The following is a 21,898-nucleotide window of genomic DNA, read 5'->3' as shown; positions in this document are numbered from 1 at the left end:
AAATGCTTTGTAAATAATGCCAGCCTAGACCTTTTAAAGCCCACTAAAGTAATGGTGGCATAAACGTGAGTAGGACTGAACACACTGTAGTACATACTCAAAGTATGACTAATGAAATTTCACTTAACATCTTCTAGTAAGTAGATTATTAAATGACTGCCAGATAGATATCATCTTCCTAAATTATCCTGACTAAAGACATATCACACTTACCAAATATGAGAAAGTTCAAGAATAGGTAGTTTTGACTTAGTGAAAAATTCTTTAGCTGCAGACCCTGAAAAATTACAACAACCACTTTCAGTATTTAAAGCACGTTAAATCATTAGAAGACTAAGAGTTATGGTAAAGGAGATGAGCTATTTAGCAAAAGTTTTGGAAAAATGGCACTAATTACTAAGGTTAAATGAAGGAAAAAAATTAGTTTCAAGTCCTTTCCTGAATTACACTGGAGTTCACTAGAACATTATAAGTAAAATGAAGAACTTTGTTCAAAATGGTATGCAAACCTAAGTACACAACAAAGTCTTTGTAACAGAACTGTTGCACCCACAGCTATATTTTTTAAAGAGTAACTTACCTGGTATAAATCCATTTAGATCAGGTTGAATGGTTTTAAACTGATTAACATAATACTGCCTTTGTTCATCAGTTATTTTCCAGGGGTCATCATAACTACTTGATTGCCTACGAATTTCATTTGTTGTTGTAGCTGATGCTACAGTTCGTACTGTTGTCTGGTCCTGAAATGAAATATTTTTCCTCAGTATTATCTACCTAAAAAGCTTCTATGAATTCTCAACTTCTTGCCTTCAAAAAATAAAGCATAGTTAAATCTCATGGTAGTTTAAAAACTGCAGGAAACCATCCACAGATTGTGTCTACGAGAGGGTATTTTGCACACTGATACATATGAATAGGAATGACTGCAGGTATGAGAGCAGAAAAAAAAAAGTATGGCACATATGCAAAAAAGCTAAACATAAATGTTTTAAAGTCATAATTGCTGATGGCTTTTTAATGAGCTTTCAGTTAACCATTCCAAATTTAGTCAACTCAATGAGTATCTGTTGGGTAAACAGCACTGAACAGACTACAGCACAGATACACAGTAAACATCTGCAATGAAGATTTAAAAAAAAAAAAATAAATAAAATTGCAACATCAATCTGAATGAAGCAAATCAAATACCAATAAAGTGTCACACCTGGACAGAAGCAGGATGCATGGCTAAAAGAGCACTGGTTGGTGGAGTATCTGCAAAACTGACCCAGTTTTCTTGATGGGGTGGTGGTGAATGGCCAGACCATATGGGATCACTAGAAGTAGATGAGCCTGAAAGTAGAAGAAACATTTCTTTTTCAAAAGACAACCTTGAAAACTGAGTAAGAATTATGGATATGGAAAGCAGTCAAAAAAAAAAAAATTAAAAAATAATATAAAAAAATCGAATCCTGAAACACACGCTCCTGTCAGGGAAATATACGCTTGGAGAATCATTAAGGAAATGAAATGCAAATTGCACCAACAAAACAAGGTTCACCTCCTGACAACTCACTTCTGTAGATTTTTACATTGTCAGCTTGAATCTTCACTAAAAAGACAGAAGTGAGGAATAAGCTTATAGCAACATGTGTAAAATGTAAATGGCTTTGTACCCACTTAATAGGTTTTGAATGAGTTAACACTAAACATTTTCACTTGGTTGAAATGTGAGCAACACTTGTATGGACAAAGATCTATTTAGAAGTGGCACAAGATATTAGCATGCAACTTTTTTTCCTAAATGATTTCTAGACTAACTTAACTCAGTTGCTTGAAAACAGGCCAAGAATAATAAAAGGCATCCACGGAGAGTGCTGACATCTGCTATGCATTAACTATCTGGAACACAGTAACTGAAATTCAACCAGTGCCTTGTTAAAATCTACTTCTGAAATACTGCCTATGTTCAATGTCTTAATATTAAAATAACCATGAAGCAACTATAGAAAGATTTGGTCACCCACTGCTCTATGTAGAAACCTCTCAAAATTCTCTTAACTTGCAGTTGCAAATTAAAAATTTAAGGAACTTGAACCAGAGGGAAAACTAACCATCTAGAACAAGTCTAGAAGAATCCCAGGACAGCATTCTACTCCATGACTCCTAAAAGAAATGCTGAACTCCTTAAATCTAAACAGCATTTGTACAACTGATCACTTTACCCTCTCCACAATTTCGCTTTCTCTAGGAATTTGTTAAATAAAGTCATACTTAGACAAGAATTTCTGCCTCATACGTAGAAGCAGATTTCCTTTTAAAAGAAGGCAGGCAATTCCTGTGAGTTTCTTTTAAGCCCTCCACATAACCCACAAACAAGAAATATGACATTAATGACATAATTGTAATACTGCTACTAGGATCTAAATTGAAGCAATAAATGCCAAGAATTTATTGTCAAGATACTGACAAAATATATTGCTATGAGATGTCCATCTAGATATAGGTAATCTATTTATGAAGCTGATGAATATCAACAATTTCAGGTTGTACACTGCTAGCACACAATCTACAGTAACCAGAGTGAAGGAAATCAGTGAAGCACACTGAGGGTTAACATCTAAAGGGACAGTAACATTGTTAGCATCCAAAATTGCTATTTAATATCAGTATGATACTGCAGTATGCAATTACTCCTTCATTCCATAAATGATCTTTTTCCTAGGAAAAAGTAACAGAAGAGTAATGTGAGAAACGCTTAGTACTGGTTTATCTTTGCTCTTCTACACACAATAGCCATAATTGTGCACAACACATTTATCTTGCATTACAGAGAGTAAAAATTGAGATTTCCAGGAGGAGAACCACTTTTTGAAGGAGGAGATAAGTAAAATGCACAAAATTGAGAGGTTGCACTATTTGTGAATTTCATAAAAATGTAAGATTAATAAAGCATGGGTCTTGGTGGGTCTTTTTTTTTTTTTTTTTTTAAATGAGCTTTACTAGCTACTATTAAATACTCAGTTTGTTCCCAAATTTGTCTTCCACTTCTGCAAGTTGCTGATGTGGCCTGAAGCTTCCAGTGACTTTATCCAAAATTGCCAAGAATAAAGGCAATGAGTTTGACAATGCTTTTTACCTCAAGGTTCAGTAGCTCATCTAACTCTAAAGCACTAGAAAGAAACATGCAGAAAAGCTCAGAGTCTCTGCCTGCTCTCTTTCTGCACAGAACTGACACACAGTAAGATTCAAACATGTCCTTCCCATCTCTCCTACAGACATGCCACACAAATTTTACTTTTGATACAATGGCTCTCCCCTTCTCCATCCCTCAGACACCGACATTATTCTCACTAACCTTATAGATCTTTACTTCCCCCAGCAACTTGTCTTAGAACAGTTCAATTTGTACCCCACTTAGCACAGCACCTCTTCCAAAGTGTACAGTAACAGATGCAGTAGCACCAAACTGTCATACCTTCAAAACACAAGTATTACAAGAACTGTTTCCTTTCTCCCCTGCTCAAAACCTCGTTTTCTTCAAAAACTACAAAGCCAGACTGAAACACTAAGGTAGAAGGGAAGGTGGAATAATACTGGGTCTCAGAGAAGACTTGGAACAACCTGTATATTCTTATTTTATGATTTGTAACCCAATGAAGAAACAACTTTCAACGTGCTTCGTGCATTTTCATCAGTAAGAACATCATTAACAGCACTTTGAATGGAGAGAAGACATCAGATTTTTTTACTAGTTTTAAATCATTATTTGGGTACTACCAACATAAACGTTCTGCTCTGCTTCCAGTACAAACAGACCACAAGGTAATAAAAAAATATCTTCCGGTCCCTATTCAGACACGCCTTTAGCTATCATTTGAAGCAGTGAAGGGGTCCGTTCTCTCAAATTTGTCACCATCAGCATCCTTCCAGCAGCTGAAGCTGGACTGCAAAATGAGTTGGAAAGGTAAAAGTATGAAGTATATTTTTCCTCTCTTGTAACTATAGGAACAGGAGGCTCTCATCTCATATACAGTTCTGTTTCTTACAAGAGGGTCAGTCATCCATTGTATTTTTCTCTGAAGACTGATCCAGATCAGAGATGCAACCCAGAACTGGGACATCTACTTACGAAGCATCACTAACACTATCCTAAACTGAATTACTGCACAACACAGTGTCAAAAAAATTTGTAAAATCCAAATTCTTTTGCTCTGTTGAAATAAGAGAGTTTTCTTCCCCAAGCAATTGCTTAAGACTTCAGATGAAAGATTTTTTTAAAACAACAATTAGGCCATTATTTAATAATTACAGCTCAACTTGATACAGAAAGCACTATTTAATTTTGTTCATGATGGGAGTATGATGATGCAGTGGAGTGTCTTCACTACAGCTAAGTCAGAATCTTCCTGTTTAAACAAGATCTTCCCCCTAAAAGTTTTGAAATTTATCTGTCTGGGTTAAGGCAACATGCTACTCATTATTAGACCCATCAAACATTTTTCACACTTGAGGTTCCATGTTTTCAGTTGACAACCCCAATACCCTCAAACAATGTTTTCACATAACGCGATATAAAAGCTGAGACCTAGGTTCTTATTTTTCTTGGATCACAAGTGAAATGGCACAGTCCTGCCTTAAAACCCTACTGAAATAAAATCACGTACTTGCAAATTATCCAATTTTTCAAGAACATTTTGCACGGGAATCAAGATAAGCTTGCAGTGCTGATTTTAAGAAAACTAACCAACAGCCTATCTGGTTCTACCTGAATGTCAGATATTTTTCTATAAAATACTGTCCTTAGAAAGTAGGCTCAAGAGAGGGAAAAAGAATGATAAACTACCTACACAAACTGAAATTCAAAGGAATAATTAATCCTCTGCAGTGCAAAAGAATCAGGATGAATCAGGATGACAATTTTTTGTTCAATTAATGCATGAAAATCCATTCTATCCTTCACATTGGCAGAACAGATAATCCTTCTACAACAGTATCTCCAAATTGCTTTAAACACACTAAGGATGTGTTTCAGCACGGAATATTAAATTGGAGAATACTGAGCTGGTTCAGAAATATTTTCAGACTGCTACTGAAAAATTTATCCATTAGATATCACAGGGAAACCACCAACAAACTGAAGTATGAACATGGCACTACAACTTTATTTTTAAGAGTACAATATTGAACTCTTCAACAGTAGGAATAGTTTGCATACTTTCCTGGAGTCCTTGACTTCGGAAGTTAGAAAAGCTTCACAAGTAGAAATCAGCTACCAGACAAACTTTTATTTCAGCTTACAAGAAAAGCAAATCAACTAAACTGTGCAAGAAAAAAGTCAAGAAACTGATGAAAAATCAGGGTGCCTGTACTGAACCTTTAGAACTGATTATATATACAATGAGCAGACTAATTGTTTTTGTCTAAATTGACTGTCACTTACTAACAAACAACATCTGGGACACTGACATAAATCTCTGCATACCACCCACATCTAAAATAGTGTTTTATTTCCTTATCCAATCAACTCTAAGAACAGAACCCCTGGTCCTCCATATATGCTTATAACTACAGAATGACTACACAAGAAATTGAAAGGTAACAGACCAACTTTGAAATATCATAACTGAAATAAACCAATCAACCACAGTTTAATCTGAAACTACAGCCTATAAAATGCATCATATTATTCAGCAGGATCAAAGACAGAACATGGATTAGAATTGCTCTGCTAAATTTATTAGTACTCTATCAGATACCAGAAAACACAACAGAACTTATTGAAATATGAGATATTAAGGGGGAAAGCTTTTTAAATCTGAGCACAGCAATATAATAGGGAGGGTCTTCCATGTTAAATGAAGAACAATAAAGGATGAAAAGTTTTACTGAAATAAGTGGTTCTACCCTGACAGACAGGAGATACAGTAGCTTCAGTTATGTTTACATAAACTTTAAAGAAAGCAAAAAAAGTTAAAAGAATTAGTTGTTCTGACAATTCATCTAATCTACCAGAAACATTAATCCAAACAAACAATGCATTATCTGCTGCTTTCCCTTGAGCTTCCCATGTTTTCAGCTGTACTGACAGTTCCTGCACAATCTCAATAGGATGCCAGTTCTGTATTGGAAAACTTTCCACTGGGAAGCTTTCATATTCTCTTCCCCCACTTCCAACTCCAAGCATTTCCCATACCACACTAAGAAATGGATCCACCATATACACAAGCTCAAATTCCACAGTGTTGCTGTCAACGTGAACATTTGAATCTGCAAGAAACTTTCCAGGATTGGAAAATACAAAGATTAACTGCTCTAAACTCATTTAATATACTTTTTCAAGAGTTCTTTGACTTTGGGTTACAGCTGAAGCATAACAGAAGACAATTATACCTGGTTGTGCTTCACTAAATGGAGCCCAAAAAGGCCCAGGTCCAGCAAGAGGTCGTTCGTTATTCCCTCCGCTGGGATGGCGGTTGTGCTTCCTCCATGTATGTGGAGAGGTTGGTGGGGATTGCTGTGGTGAAACAACTGGAGATGTGGACTCCTAATAAAACAAAGGAACCTTTTAAGTTTTTTTACTGAATAACTAAATACATAAAAGCCTATCTAAAACCTTTATTTCAGTTAAAGCCTCATTTTAGAAAGTGTAAATTGTAGTACTTATTAAAATGAGCGAAAAGGAGAAGTCAGGAACAGTGCGACTGGACATGTTCACTTCAAGCAACATCATCTAATATATTTTTAAAAATACCTAATATACTTTTAACTTGGCATCCTTAAGACAACAGCAATGCTGAGTTAAATTACTTAGCTACAAAGCAAACTAGATTATAAGGCTCCCTTTCACTTGTAATAAAAGTTACATTTGAAACCAGGTCTCAAAAGAGTTACTGTAAGTCACTGTACAAGTTACTATCATACCTAATTTTTATCAAATGATTCACAATCAGTTACTTGCATTTTAAAAAATGAACCAGAATTAAACATTGGGGAAAAAAAAAAATATCACTAGACAGGCCACATTTTTTTAATATGCAAAAACATAAATGTAATTTTTTTCAAAGAATGATGCCTTTTGAAAAGTATATCATTCTTTAAGAAAAAGAATGATATACTTTTCAAAGTATATCTAGGATATACTTCTCTGCTGTACAAATTACAAGGTAGCTTTGCCCTGGTGTTAAGGCTCAAGCTTCTCTTTAATCCCATATTGTACAATATTCTCCCTGAAGAGGCAGGAAAACAAAGAATTACACATGCAATTTCTACCTGGAATCAGTTCTCATGAGACATTCAGGTTACCAGATCATTCCATTTCAAATAAAATACAAAGGAAAAATAATTTGTATTTCACAAAGTAAAATATTTAAATAGTAGAAAGTCATTTCCTCTCTATATCTAGATGTTTTGAAATTGCTGTCTGTCTTGCCAGATCTCCTAATCTGAATTTAACTGTATTAGTGGAAAAAAAAAAAGTACAAGAAAAAAAGCAAGACTTGAACTCCTAAGTTTCCTGAAAAGTAAAAACAAAGCTAAAAATCTCAACATCTGTTTCAGCAGTAGACAGAAAAAAAAGGTAGTCTATGTTAACAACTGTTAACGTATGATCAAGTACTAATAGCCAGACTGAGTGCAGGCTTCCACATGATTACCAAAACTGAACTGGTTTTCTCTCTTGAATACTTAAAGGCCATTACGCTTTTCAATCAATATTACATCTGCAAAAATCTACAAGCTGGTAAGAAAGTGTCCTAAGCAAGCTTTTCTCCAAGCAGGGTACATACTAAAACTACACACATCCTAATAAAAAAAGTTTTAAGGCCATGATGAGTGGTTACTTCCTAACATGTTGATGTAAACTTCCACCTTTAATTCCCTCTGATTTTCGTGTTTCTTGGAATACATGGCCAGCCTGGCTGATACAGCAACAGCTATTTTTTGAAAGTTCTGATCATTGAGTCATATTTCCTTAAATAAGTACCTACGCCACAAGATTTTGAACTTTCCATTCAAAGCACTTAAACGATGCCCATATGTATTGGCAAAGAGTATTACAAAGTGGCTGGGAGCAGTACTAACTCACTTCAACTGTTAATTTAGGGACCAACTGAATGCCCAAAGTCAATGTTTTTTCATAGTACCTCACCAGTTCAAGATGTTTTTGTTGCAGCTACATGCCTTTCTGAAACTTGCCTGAAGATTCCTCCTCTTAGAATCTTACTTGACAAGATATTTATTGTAGTCAGTATATGTATATGTATGTCAGTACATTCTCACCATTACAGGTACATTGGGGCAGAAAGGGAAGGAGTCAGGGTGTCCAGCATGCCTCTTGCAGGCTAGCAGCTAAAATCGAGGTTGGATTGTTACTCTATCTAGCACAGTACAACAGATGCTAGAAGAACTTGATGATGCATCACTGAAATCAATTACAAGGTTCCTCTTCCACTGGCTTTTATACAAACCATTTTTATCAAACAGGATTTCAAAGATGTTTGAATTTTTAGACAAAATACTGTGAGTAAACCTAGGGAAAGCTATACTCAGTCACTGACACTATCCATTTATTCCAGTACATTTACACGGTAAGTCAGATGGTCCAGAAAGACACAGAAGAACACCTGAGGCAGATAAACAAACAATAGTCTATCTAAACGAAACCACTCACTGCTTCTAGTAACTGCACGTGAACATTAAAACTCTTTACACATTGTCCTCATGAAGCAGCCCTGCCCTAATGAAGCTGACAACTGCATCTATTAGTAAACCTCCACCTAATATTTGGCCTTATACTTAAGGCATAGGAAAAAAACTGTCTGATCTTCAACTTGAATTCTATATTTACTTTACATGTCATTCATGTGATTCTGTAAAGCACACAATAATGATAATCAGATCATGAGAAGCGCAGGTATAATAAAAAATTAACTTTGTTCTCAGTGTTCCAGTCAACATTCTATCAGAATCCTAAACCTTTATAGATTTCCCACAATTGATTTGGAGCTTCAGCTTTAGACTCCACTATACAGCAAAAGCATACCACCACCTCTGATGTCAAAAAGCTTCTGGAAGAGGGCCAAACCGCATCTTCAGCTTTACCATCACTGCACACCCCACATTCACGAAACAGTTTAAACCAAATTTAGATGGCATTACTGTGGCACTGTCTTTTTGTTGGGCAATCCTGGTCACTCCTACAAACCACTCATGGCATTCACTGATCTAGCTTACTGGAAGCTAAGGAAAGCTGTATTTTTTTTTAATTTATTTTTTTTTTAAGTATATCTATATGTATTTATATATACATCCTCAAATATATGCATCTGTGAAAACTAAGAAGACTGAGGAGGAGTTAGGACTGTAGAAACATTAACTCTCACTAAAAACAGTCATTGAAAAACACAATGAGTAAAGATTTATTGAAACTGCAATTACACACAGGGTCATTTACCCATTGTACATAGGTGACCAACTAAGTATCTGTCTTCGCAGGGGTAAGAAGTGATCATTTTCATATACTCATGCCTAGAGAACATGGTTTGTTGTACAAAGTTTCTACTTCAATTTTCCACTCAGCTTCACACTTCAGTAAACAGAGGCAGTATGTTCATTACAGCCACTTCTGTTCAGCTGCAACACACACTGTCATGAACTGCTTTGACAGCACATGTTGCAACTGAGGAAGTAGGGGTTGTTCACTTTCATCTGTCCAATCTATTAATAAAAGAAACTAATTATGAAAGCCTGAAATATCCAGGATCAGATTTTTCTGAGAGTATTAGGTTCAGAACTTAACTTCATTGCTCTTCAAAATCTTAACATGTAACAACTACAACAGTTTGCCTAATTTGTGTTACTGATAACACAAGGACTTTGAATTTCACCAATTTTAACAGAAGTTACTCACCTAATCTCTTTGGGAACATTGACAATTTCACTCACCATCTGCATACTGCAGTTGATGTATAATTAATTAGATCAGCCCTTATTAAAATCTTGTTTTGATAAAGTGTTTTAGCACTTTAAATTTGAAACCCTAGCTGTTATTTTTTCTCTCCAAACCAACCTCAATAGAATTCATAGTAATTACAATATTCTGGTTTTTACTACCTTAAGACATTCATTCCTCCTCTTTAAATTATTCTTGAAAAGAGATCTAAACAAAAGCATGTTGAAGTAAATAGTTAATAAGTACTTAACATTTTAATGTTAAATCAAACTGAGAACATTCTTCTCAACAACTCAGAAAAAAAAAGTTGCACTAACAGGCAAAAATTAAGTAATCCATGTTAATTTTTAAAAAATCATGATTTTAAAAAGTTGTAAAAAAGCATGGGTTTTGTCAAACTGGAATTACCAAACCAAAATACTTTGAAGGACTTGGAAGTTGGACTTTTTTTGGACTGACAAGCAGTTACAAAAAATAGCTTTTAATTAAAAAGGTGACATAATATATGGCTTTAAAAGTACCACCTTAGCGAAGGTAAGTCAAACAAACTGGTGTAAGGCAACACAATACTGTGCTAAAGCAACTCTGGAAGGATCTCAACCTCAAAAGGGTATTGCAAGCATACATGAGTGAAATGAGATTATAAACCTTTTCCTGGATCTCACACCTCAGGCCAGAAGAAAGCCTCCTAAGGAGAATTCCAGAGACAATGTAGCCAGACATGGTATCCGAAGGGTAGCTCTAATGGTGCTGTGATCCAGGTCCTGATACCACACAGCCTGCATAAGAGTCAGGGAACAGATCCATCATGAAGAAACATTATGCTAGAGCTGGTAACTGCATCGCAGAACCCATGTTTTTGCAATCAACTAGCATTCACATTGAAGAACAAAATAGTCCAAGTTCAATGTGAACTTCTCCACATGCAGCACTACACATTTTTAGAGAGGGGTGCATTTTTAGGGAAGGAAGCAATTATGAACTTTTTAGTTTGACCTCAACAGTTTGAAGGTTTTAGACGAGGTTTGGAAGAAAATAATAATTAAAACCAGTAACAAATGGAAAAGGGATCAATCACAGAATGGGAAATTTTACTTCAGTTTGCTGATACTATTTTTGTGATTTTTCTAGACAAAGTATCTGCGCTACATTTAACCTGTACCTCAGCACACTTCAGTGGGGTGTCATACAAGATAATTCCGACAATGTGGAGATTAATACTAGAATCTAAGGTGCAAAAGAACTGGCTACAGAAGGAGGGAAATAGAATTGTATTAGAGTTGGAACTATGGGTCTGAAAGGAAGTTTCTAATAATGCTCCTGAATGACTGATTTTGGGAACGACCTGATTTGGTACTTTAGGTAACTGATTATGCACACTAAACAGCATGCTGATGAATTTTGACAACTGTAAGGAGGCAGATGGATGGGTTCCTTTCAGGACATAGGTAACAGTAAACTATCAAGTTTAAAATATAAAATACAGTTTCTTGCATAGTGGAAATTAATACCAAAGTGCACAATAAGACTTGATCAGCTGAAAACAGAAGACTGAATGCATAGGTCAACTATCAAGCCACTACATCATGTATGGCAGATTTGCTTTGCTCACAGCTGCTAAGGTATACGAGGTAAGATGTCAAGCAGAAGTAGAGAAATACTATTTTGTAGAGTACTAATACTGGTGACATCTCATTAGGAAAAACAAACACAAATCTAGCAAAATATTTTCAGTAAGAACAAATTCAAATTGGATCAAAGGCACAGAAGTATTATAGGGATTACTGGTAACTACTTTATGAAACAAAACTGAGATTGTGGATTGTTTTGTCAAGCAAAATGAAACTAAGGGGTAATACAACGGCTTTCTACTAAATACTAGTGGTGTTCTACAGCAAATACTAAGTACAAAGTTGTTAAAAGAATAGGTTTTACATCATTTGAGTAAACTTAAGTGGGAATTCCCACCACATTCCTACTAATGCTCTGCCAACACTTCTCCCCAACATAGCCAGTGTGGATAAAAGGTTGTGATTTCAAGACAAAACCCTGATTTTTTAAAAACTCATTATCTAATACAATTTATCATGATAATAGAGGGTCAGACTCCATAACACAAGAGGTTCTTTCCAGTTCTGTGGTCCTAAACAATTTATTTAATGCCAGATACCTTTTGCCTGGAATTACCTGTGCAATATGCAAAACAGAATTGAACAGAAATGGACTACTGGCAAATCTTAAAAGAAAGTCACACAATTCACATAATTAAAAAAGTTGAAATGGTCAAATTTTGACAGCTACAGGTGCAAAATTAGAAATGTCCCCTCCTAAGGCTGCATTGATAAGGCAATAAATTAACACAGAGTGCCACTATTACGCATGATGCACACATAGGCAGATGAGTACCTTCAGCTTTACCTTTCACGTTCACCTGGATGTAGCACAGTTCAGCCTACAACTACCTGCCAGATACACATTTTTCAGCTGTTACAGCCTCAACATCTATTGAAACTAGCTGTCCACTTTTCCTGGAAAATGCAGGCAAGCCAGTAATTATCCTAAAGCAGTACCTAATCAACACCTAGATCACACTCAAAGACACCGGAAGTAGTATTTGCCTTTTGGCTCTAACAACAAAACAAAAAACATCCAAAGGCAGTATCTAACAGACAGATATTGAGACTGTTTACTGCTTTTGAAAGTATCCTGTAAGACAGAAAACACTTTCAAATCTCAATATTGCTGCTTCTGCTAAGAAACTGTTTTCAATACATTTGTCTTAACCTTCAAAAAACACCCAAAACAAACAGAACAAAAACACCACCAAAAAAACCCACCAGAAGCCAAAAAAGCTTCCATCTACAATGACAGCTCCTAATTCTACTAGAGGATTTCTTCCTAAAAAGCACAAGAACTCAACAGAATCTAGATTCTTAAGACTGGCCTAAATTAGCAGAGCTGCTACTACCAAAGTACAGAAGTATTTATATACACTATGGTTAATATACCTATGCCAACATGTCACATAGTCAGCAAGTGTTCAAATCTACTTAGCCTCTGTTATTTGGGAGAAAGAAATTACGTCGGGGGGGGGGGGGGGGAAGAAGAAGGATTTTCTCCCAGCGTTTTACCTCACTGAGACACACGGTCACCATATCACCTACTAAGTGAAGGCATCTTTCATTATTTGGCTTGACTCCTAGAATCAGTTCTGCAGCTTCCATGACACCTGGGCATGACTTCAGTCATCTTCCATTAACACTAAAATATTAAAAAGACAAACTTCTGGCCAGTGCTATATTTACATAGTACATAGCCATTATGAACTAAAAATGCCTTCACAGAAATGGACAGAAACAGAAAAAGGAACTTGACCCACCCTTACTTTTAAAGATGAACTCATTTATACCTAGCTACTCTTTGGAAACACAACCTGACTGACATTTTCCAGCAAACTGCCTCCAAGTGAAGCTCATTGAGGGGAGCTGCCAAAATAATGCATTGATGAAGAAACAGTATTAGCTAGGACATTTCAGTAGACAATACTCTAAGCACAATTCTTTTACAGAAATAATTTGTAATTATAAGATACTAACATATGCATGACATCTCACTAATACAGAAGTTGCATATGAATGAAAGCCGTTTTTAAAGACAAAGATACCTTACGATTTCATACAAACAATATTTCAGCCAGAGTACTTTATGAAATCAATGTATTCTGAAGTGCCAGAAATATTATCAAGGCCAGTAAACAGTTTAAGAAAAGCAAAAGCAAAACCAAACACAAATTCACTAATGGAATAGCTAACAGGCTACTTGACATATCCAAGCTTAATTTTGACACTTGAACTCCTGCAGAAAGAACAGTCATCCCTAGGAAAATGACATGCAGTAATTTACTTCTTTGACTTTGGCTCTGCTCATCCTCATCACTGAGAGGTGGCATATAATGAGAATTCACTGTCTTAACTTCTTTCTCGATTTTATAAATTTCAGTGATATCTCTAGGTAAAGACAACTGGATCAGCAATTTATACAAAAGCATGTATAAAAGCTGTATCCACCTTTGGAAAATAACCCAATTAGTGGTATTTATGTGGTTAAGCAAGAAACCTGGATTCAAGCCCTTTCTCAGCTTGTCTGTAACAGTGTCCAAATCTATAAATATTAGACTGGGACAAGAAGGCTACTTGAATGGATTCATTATACAGTTAGAAATGTAGAATCAGCCACAGAAAATGCAGTTTATAATAGGGTGCAAAATCAGACAATATGTCCCTGATATTCTAGACCATGAATATAACTTAAAACTGCTGGACCCAATGCTGTGTTGTCCATTATGTTTGCTCCAAGTCGGTTTCCTGGACCAGATCTCTCAAAGAATTTACAGAGGGTTTTTTTTTTTTCTTTCGCATGATCCTATAGAGACTTGTGTGAAAGAGATACCACGCTGCTTCTGTCAGGCAAGATGGAGAAATGAAATTTGCATGCTTATAATATCTTTGTGAATATGTGTCTTCTTTATCCAGAAACTGAAGACCTCAAACACCATAGGGGTTTTTTTTTGGTGGGTTTTTTTTTTTTTTTTTGTTACTTTAAAGTTACACCAATTTGATACAGATTCCTGTATCAAATTGTAGCTGTTCACTAAACAAACTCAGCACCATGTGGGAAGCACACAAAACACTATTTCGACCACAGTAAAAACCCATCTACAGATCAAGAAGATCTGCAATTGTTGGTTCTTCCTGAAACACTTGGGAGGTCTCTCAAACACACCTACCCAAAACCAGATGACAAGCTATTTTCAGAAATACTGCCAGCCCTCCTTTTTTTATAGTCCCCATTTCCAGTTTCTGACACAGAAAGCAGCAGCCAAACACTAATTATGGATTGCCTCTACTAATTTGCTTTTTCTTTATATTGGATCAGTCTTGGGCTATTCCCAGAGAGATTAATAAACATCTATAAACTATTCCTTGAGTCCCAGAGAGATTAAGGTATGTTTGCAAGTTCCTCAATTCTTTACAAAATAAGCTCAAAAGACAGTATACCATGGGGAAGAAAAGTCATTCAGTTACGCACACATACACTAAGCAATATTTAATATTTGTATTCAGTGTTCTAGCTTGTAGAAAAGACAATAAGAAAAGATTTACCCATAGAGAGAGTGTAAAGACTATAAACCCCAAGGAATTATGAGAAGGCACAGAGCTGTAAGCCTTTAGTTTTCATTTACTCAGCTGAAGATGAAAGAACCAGCGAGCAAAAGGAAATCAGTTTTCTCATCACTAGAACACAGTATAAAGCTATGTGAAAACTTGTCTGTTATTTCTGATTATCATTGTCTCTACTTAATAATTAAATAGCTGAACAACAAAATGTACAGCAGAGAAAAGTAACTGTGAGGTTTTTTTAAAATAATCTCTAAATAAAGTATGTCAGATTTAAAAGTACTGGAGCATGTTGAAGGACTAGAAATCCAGTCTTCAAAGGCATTCAGTACTGCTGTTCCAATCACCAGGAAGCCAATGTGATCTAATAAACAAGAAATCGATTATTTTAATGATTATAATTTGATATTTGCTATATCTTAGATATTATTTTTCTTTTCTGTCTCAATTCTGTCCATTACCACCAGTACTTTAATCGTAGATTATAAGACTTCATAAAAAAAAATGCCTCCTACATGCAAGTATTTCAGAAGCATGTGGTTTTCACATGTAATATATATCAGTATTATTTAAGAAACTACTTTGAAAGCAACAAAGCTTAAAAGTCCTATCAAATTTACACCTATGCAGCAAAGTAGTAATTAAGAGTCCTATTTAATTGTTTAAGTTAACTTACCTGTTGATCAGTTGATGAACGTTGCTGAACTGCATCATGGCTCACAGAGCCTTTTTTGACTTGTATCCTGCCAGGTGGAGGAGGAATCACACCTGAATATGAAGCTGAGTTATCAGCATCTGAAGGATACAAGGCTGCATGCCTTGATTCTTGTTCATTCTTTGTCATAACAAATCTGGGAAGAGGGAGGTCCTTTACTGTTAAAAAAAAAAAAAAAAATAAAATAGAGCAGGCCATTTACTATGCAGAAGTATGATGCTTGAAAATAAAAAAGCAATTCTGTTTTGTATTTAAAATTTTATATGTGCCTCAATTACTTAAAACACTGAGACTGCTGCTATACCTGTGCCAACATCTGCCAGCTGGAAAAAACCAAATATCCTTTCTGCATTACGTTCCACGATTCTGCTACTCAAATTCTGGTTTTGGAATACAGAGGACTTCGCATAGTTCTGTAAGCGTAGCAATACAACTCTGCATTAAATGCAGTAGTAATCAAATAATTCGCATTTAGCTCATTTTTTTCTTAGTTTTGCCAGCATTACTGAAGTGTTATTTTCAAGATTTATCTACCATTTCTACCACATATATAAAATTAGAGTCTTCATACAGCAAAACAAAAGCTAAAATACTACAGTATATTCAACATCTTTTAGTGATCTGATGCCACATTTATATTCACAACAGATAATATCATCTTATTGCAAACACTGCAACTTTGCTCTGTGTTGCTTAAACATATCTACGTACACCTTTCTACGATAGAAGCTAAATTAGATTTTTTACTGGGATACTTCATCACAAACACCTATAAAGCAAATTTTCTAAAAAATATTAGGAGGTCCTTAGCTTTATGTACCGTGGTTCAGAGTAGCCTGGTATAAAAATTAGTCTATATAAGTCTTCAATTTTTCACTGTAAGATTCCTATAATTTCTATGAATCCCAGCCACAATTTTCTTACTGGTCCACTATGAATAAAGAATAAATTTAAAATTTGCTGCACAGCTTAACACAAAACAAATTTACAAGTATGGCTCAAGTTTAATTTCTCCTGCTGACTGCTTACATCGATTACTTCTGGTATTCAAAATGAGTCAAGTCAAAAAATACCAACTCTATTAAGACTTGAGATGAAATCGCATCCAGTTTATTACATCAAAATTAAACTGATTTGTATTTGAACAGTGTAATTTGAATCCATAGCATTCAACAACTGTGTATCCATAAACATCTTTATGTACGCAGCATTAAAGAACAATGCTCTAGTAAGAACATAAATTCTTGATTTAAGCCTCTGTCACTAAGCACAATTCAACATGCTAAACAGGGAAGGAACATGCAACACAGCCTCTTTGCTAAGTTTGTGGCTACCCATCATGTGGAAACACTGTTAAAGCAATTCCTGATGCCTTCCTAATTCCTAGATGCCAATTTTCACATCAACATTGTACCCCATATTACACTAGGGAAGTTATTTGCTTAGCTAAACAGTGACCTACAGCCAGACAAACAGTGAAGAAGTCATTGCATACAAAAGTGCTCGCAAAACAGGGGATAAAACCTAAACACTAGAACACCCAACTGGCAATCTATGCAGTTCCATGCAAATTTATGCAACCAGTTGTTCTAACACAAGGCTTTGCCGTAAGTTATCTTGCACTAATTCACAAAATAATACAGAAGGCTCAGAAGGAACACAAATTACTGTACAGTCTTCTTGAAAAACAAGACTAGATAAAGACAAAACTAGATAGGTTTGTCTTACTGTACTAAGTTTATACATCACTGATTGAAATTTGCCATTTTTACCTCTACTGTCTTTTCCCCGTGCAGCAGAAAAACCTCATTTCAAGACAACATCTGTTACCATTCAGAAATCCCTCAATTATAAATGCAACAGAATGATTGATAATGTTATGAACAGAATATCAATACTGAATAAATTAGAAAGTTCTCTGTACTTTTTATGCTCACATCCTTGTTAACTTCCTCCACCAAAACCTGCACTCCATACTTAGAAAATAAATATTAATTTGAAGTAGACACTGGCTCATTAATTTCTCAGCTTCCCGGAAGGAAAATTTTCTGGGACAGCAAAGGAACAACAGATTTAGAGGCTTGTAGCAGAATAATTAAACTAGTATTTTTACTACACTGTACATCTGAGTAATCAAAAAAGTACTTAAGTTAACCAAGAATCAACTGGATGACACTTGTGTTGGATGGACTTAGTACTCAAAATTTGACTGTAGTCTGCACTCGGCAACTCACATTCCTGTCTACTGAAGAGACACATGGTGAACCAAAGAGCAAGAGAAAGAAGAGAAGGGGAGAGAAAATACCAAGATGACAGAGGGAATAACAGTAAAAAAAAAAAAAAAAAAAAAATCATGGAATAAAACATGCATAAAATGCGGAGTTAAAAAGTAAATGTCCTAAAATATACGCTTTAACTAATTGTAACTGGTTTACTTTGAAAAAAGAAGGAATGTACGATTTAGCTTGGAATGGCTCTAACAGTTCCTCTTCCAGACTTCGTGGAGATGGACTCTGGGCAGAATCCAGCCGGCCAGCCTGCTGAGCCAGTTTTCAAAGAAAGGTAACACAAGCTTAGAATCATTTTACGACTCTTCAGCCTGCTCTATTTTAGTTATTTAATAGCTGCCACAACACGTGAATCATCCTAGAAGCAGGAACTTCATAGACAGGACTGGAACCACTGCAACCAAGGCAACAGACAACCAAAGCTAAAAACAGTTAGGGCAAAAATAAATGTTCTGACAATTGTACTTGAAGGATTTAGTAGGTTTGGAACCAGTTACATAAAATTATTCCTAGAAGTCCAGAAACCATTACAACTATTTCTAGTATTATTGTGAATAAAGAAAACATTAAATCATAAAAGTTCCAATGGCTGCTAATTTTACAACAACATATTTTATAGTTTAGAATTAATTCCTTCCTTCAAGTTTCTTCTGATTTTTTTTTTTTTTTTGGTAAATACAAAAGCTCCTTCCAGTTAAGGTATCTTGCATTAAAATAAACCATATAAAAACTCTGGAAAAAGCTACATACACAGATTTTAGTCTTTGCCTTCTCCAATGGGCATTTGATGAGAAATCCCACACTTGTTATATAAAGCCCCAATTCTATCAGATATTAAGAGTCGAAGGACCATTTCCAACTTTCTGATTTGAGGGCATTCTGCTACAACTTGCTGAAAAAATGAGGGAAGACTCATCAGAAAAAAGGTTTATAAACACAGGGTGGGTTATGAGCAGAAAGGAACTCGAACACTAGCAAAACATTGACTGAAACCATGCACTTCTCCAAAAAAAATACAAAACCACTCACAAAAGCAGCACATACTGTTTGTACAATCCTCAAATACACATAACTGTAAAAGTATACATGATGATTCTCTTAATTTTTTTATAGTTTTGTCAAATACTTCAGCCCTAGTAGTCCTTAACTACGGTTTAATTTAGATGCTTTAGACAAAAAAATCCTAAGGTTTCTTTTAATTACTACCATATATCAATTCTATCATAACATGTTTTCTACAGACATAAAATCTATGAGGGAAGTCACCTCAATGCAAAGCTGTGCTCTTAAGATATTTTTCAGCTCTGAGTCGTATACTATGCTGCAAAAAGCTACCGTGGCTTAAAACTCACTACATCTTCCCAAGTCTCTTTTCATCTTACAGAGCAGCACTGACATGGATCTGCTTATGTCACTCTGAAGGCTACAGTAGAGCCTCATATCAAAGCTCTTTCTGCTGTTCTGAACCATCTTCCTAAAGCCTTTCTCCTGTTCCTATTTCACTACCCCAACCACAGCTGACCTTTTAAAAGCAGGATAACAGGTGTTTTGGCTGATAACAGACTTCAAAGATCTCTTACAGGTCAGGTTTTTCAATAGAAAAAAAAATAAAAAATCTTAAACCACCAGTCTTCATATCTGTGCTAAAGAAAGGAGAAAACTGTCAAGCCAAGAGTGAAGGAATATGACTTCAGAAAAACGACCTTTCATTTGTTGCAATCAAGGCTTCATGAGCTCAGCAACTACAAAAGCCTGCAAATGCCACATCATTCTTTTCCTTCCAACTCACATTAGTCCCATTAGTACTTTATTCAGAAGATGTAGCACACAAATACTCACATTGATAATCTACAGAATGAACCTGTATCTACACAATGGTCAGTAGTAGCTGCTCACTTACCAATGATGAACAATACTTTTACTGAATAAGAGTAAGGTATTTCACATCATTTTTTGCACAGTAAGAACACACTCCCTCGTAGTCTCTCCATAGTATCTTTTTAAGTCAGAAATGTGTACAAAAAGATGTACCCCACTAATTTACAGGTCACTCTACAAGAAACTGTGAGCCAAGTATAATAATGATGCTCAGCAACTCCATTTCCCCTCAGTCCTGTGATTTACCTGTATTTAAGCTTTCCACTCTTAGAGGGAGACCAGACTGGGCCACAGCAACAAGTTTCAAAGCAATGTAAAATTGACTTCTTCCAAAATAGCCAAGTCTTGTTGCACCACATTGCTCCATGATCTGAAATAAAACACAGTTACTTGTACAAAGAAACTTAAACACAAAGTGCTCTACAGAGGTGATTTCATACACTGAAGACCAGCATGCCCTGCATTAAATGCTTATAACAGTTTCCTAATCTTTCAGTAACAACTTCACATGCAATTTTTAAATATGTGACATGAGTCAGAGTATGCAATTCCTCACAACCAGAAGTACCAAGGCTAAAACTTTGGTTTTTCCCAATTATCCACTCTTATTTTCACCTAGGCTTTAGATGTTTTGCACAGTTGATGTGAGAGACAGAAAGAGAATAACTGGAGTCATGTTCCTTAAAAAATAAAACACAAACAACACAACCAAATCACTCAAGCAACAAGAACCCCAAATCACCAAGAACACAAAACCAATATCCTATGTCTCTATTAGCTAGTTAGCTAGTAATTAGATAAGCAATAGCAGCTATATTGCCTGTCTTCAGCAACTGCAATAACAAAGGAACAGCACTCAACATTTTTAGTATTATATTGTCAGATGCGATTGAAAAACACAAAATGAAGACTTCTAAATAACTCTCAGACAAAATTGAACAGCGTGTTAGTGACCAAGTCAGAGAAATGGTCTGCCTCCAAATTTCTCCCAAATATTTCAAAAATGAGGTCAGAATTTATAACAAGTTAAAAAGCTAGACAATTGTGAATGATACCTTCTAGCCATTTCTGATGCAGGCTTGGTACAGCTCAACTTCGAACTTACAAAACAAACCTATAAAGAATTCATAAAACCAGAAAGAAGTATCCATGTATACATGCATTGAATTAAGCATTGGAGGAGAATGCAGAACTTCAGGTTCTCCAAGCAATGCCACAGATGCTGTTTCATTTAAGAAATTCAACAAAGAAGCGGTGGTGTATTATTCCTCTTTTCTTCTCCAGTGTTCTAGATAATGGAAAGGTGGCTCAGTCTTCTGTTGCAAGTTGTGAAAAATTCTGGTCCATGCAGAGAGCAGCTGTGTATTCTAACATACCGCCTGCACATCCCTCCATACTATAGACCTGCAAACTTGCTGAGGGTGCATTCTTGCATGTGCCAGGTCATCAATAAGATATTAAGCACAACACATCCTACATCAGACTCTCCAAGTGAAATGATTGTCTTTTTACCTATCCAGCAGTCTGATTTAGACTGTAATGTTCCAAATGGGACACAAGGATGCTCTTGAACAATCATGGTGAAAGGCTTGTTGAAGTCAAGGAAGATGACATCCCTGCTTTTCTCTCCTCAACCACAGTTCAACTCTTTCCAGCACATCAGACAATGTTTGACAAGTACCCTTGGTAAATCCATGCTTGCTAACCCTTTTTACTGTTTTGCCCATTATATGACTAGAAATTGCTTCCAAGCACTTGTTCCACAATTTGTCAGGGACCAAAGTGCAGCTGACCAGCCTGTAGTTCCCCAGATCAACTTTCCTGCCCTTCTGGAAGACAGCCGCAGGACGTCTTTCTCCAGTCACTGAGGTCCACCCCTGATCTCCACAACTATTCAAAGGGAAAG

The 21,898-nt window shown here is 35.8% G+C and overlaps 1 protein-coding gene across 15 annotated transcripts in view; it reads right to left on the bottom strand.

Annotated features, from left to right (window-relative positions):
• Positions 1-21,898, bottom strand: part of REPS1 (RALBP1 associated Eps domain containing 1) — a 64,022-nt gene that overhangs the window by 26,910 nt on the left and 15,214 nt on the right. For 12 of the 15 annotated variants that reach the window (XR_013956624.1, XM_080615712.1, XM_080615724.1 and 9 more), the window contains 6 exons: positions 20,239-20,362; positions 15,788-15,984; positions 6,376-6,529; positions 1,208-1,335; positions 581-743; positions 214-277 (listed from right to left, as the gene is read on the bottom strand). Coding sequence is in view for 14 of the 15 variants with exons in the window: in XM_080615712.1 (XP_080471838.1) it covers positions 214-277; positions 581-743; positions 1,208-1,335; positions 6,376-6,529; positions 15,788-15,984; positions 20,239-20,362 (830 nt within the window). In the remaining variant the exon portion in view is untranslated. Of the gene's footprint in view, positions 1-213; positions 278-580; positions 744-1,207; positions 1,336-6,375; positions 6,530-10,582; positions 10,714-15,394; positions 15,476-15,787; positions 16,861-19,636; positions 20,215-20,238; positions 20,363-21,898 lie in introns of those variants that run through there. The other 3 variants (XM_080615716.1, XM_080615718.1, XM_080615717.1) reach the window with 3 other exon arrangements.

Source organism: Psittacula echo, assembly GCF_963264785.1.
Source record: "Psittacula echo genome assembly, chromosome: 4".
Classification (NCBI taxonomy): domain Eukaryota; kingdom Metazoa; phylum Chordata; class Aves; order Psittaciformes; family Psittacidae; genus Psittacula; species Psittacula echo.
The sequence above is the reverse complement of the archived record's forward strand: the minus strand, read 5'-3'. Positions and strand labels throughout refer to the sequence as shown.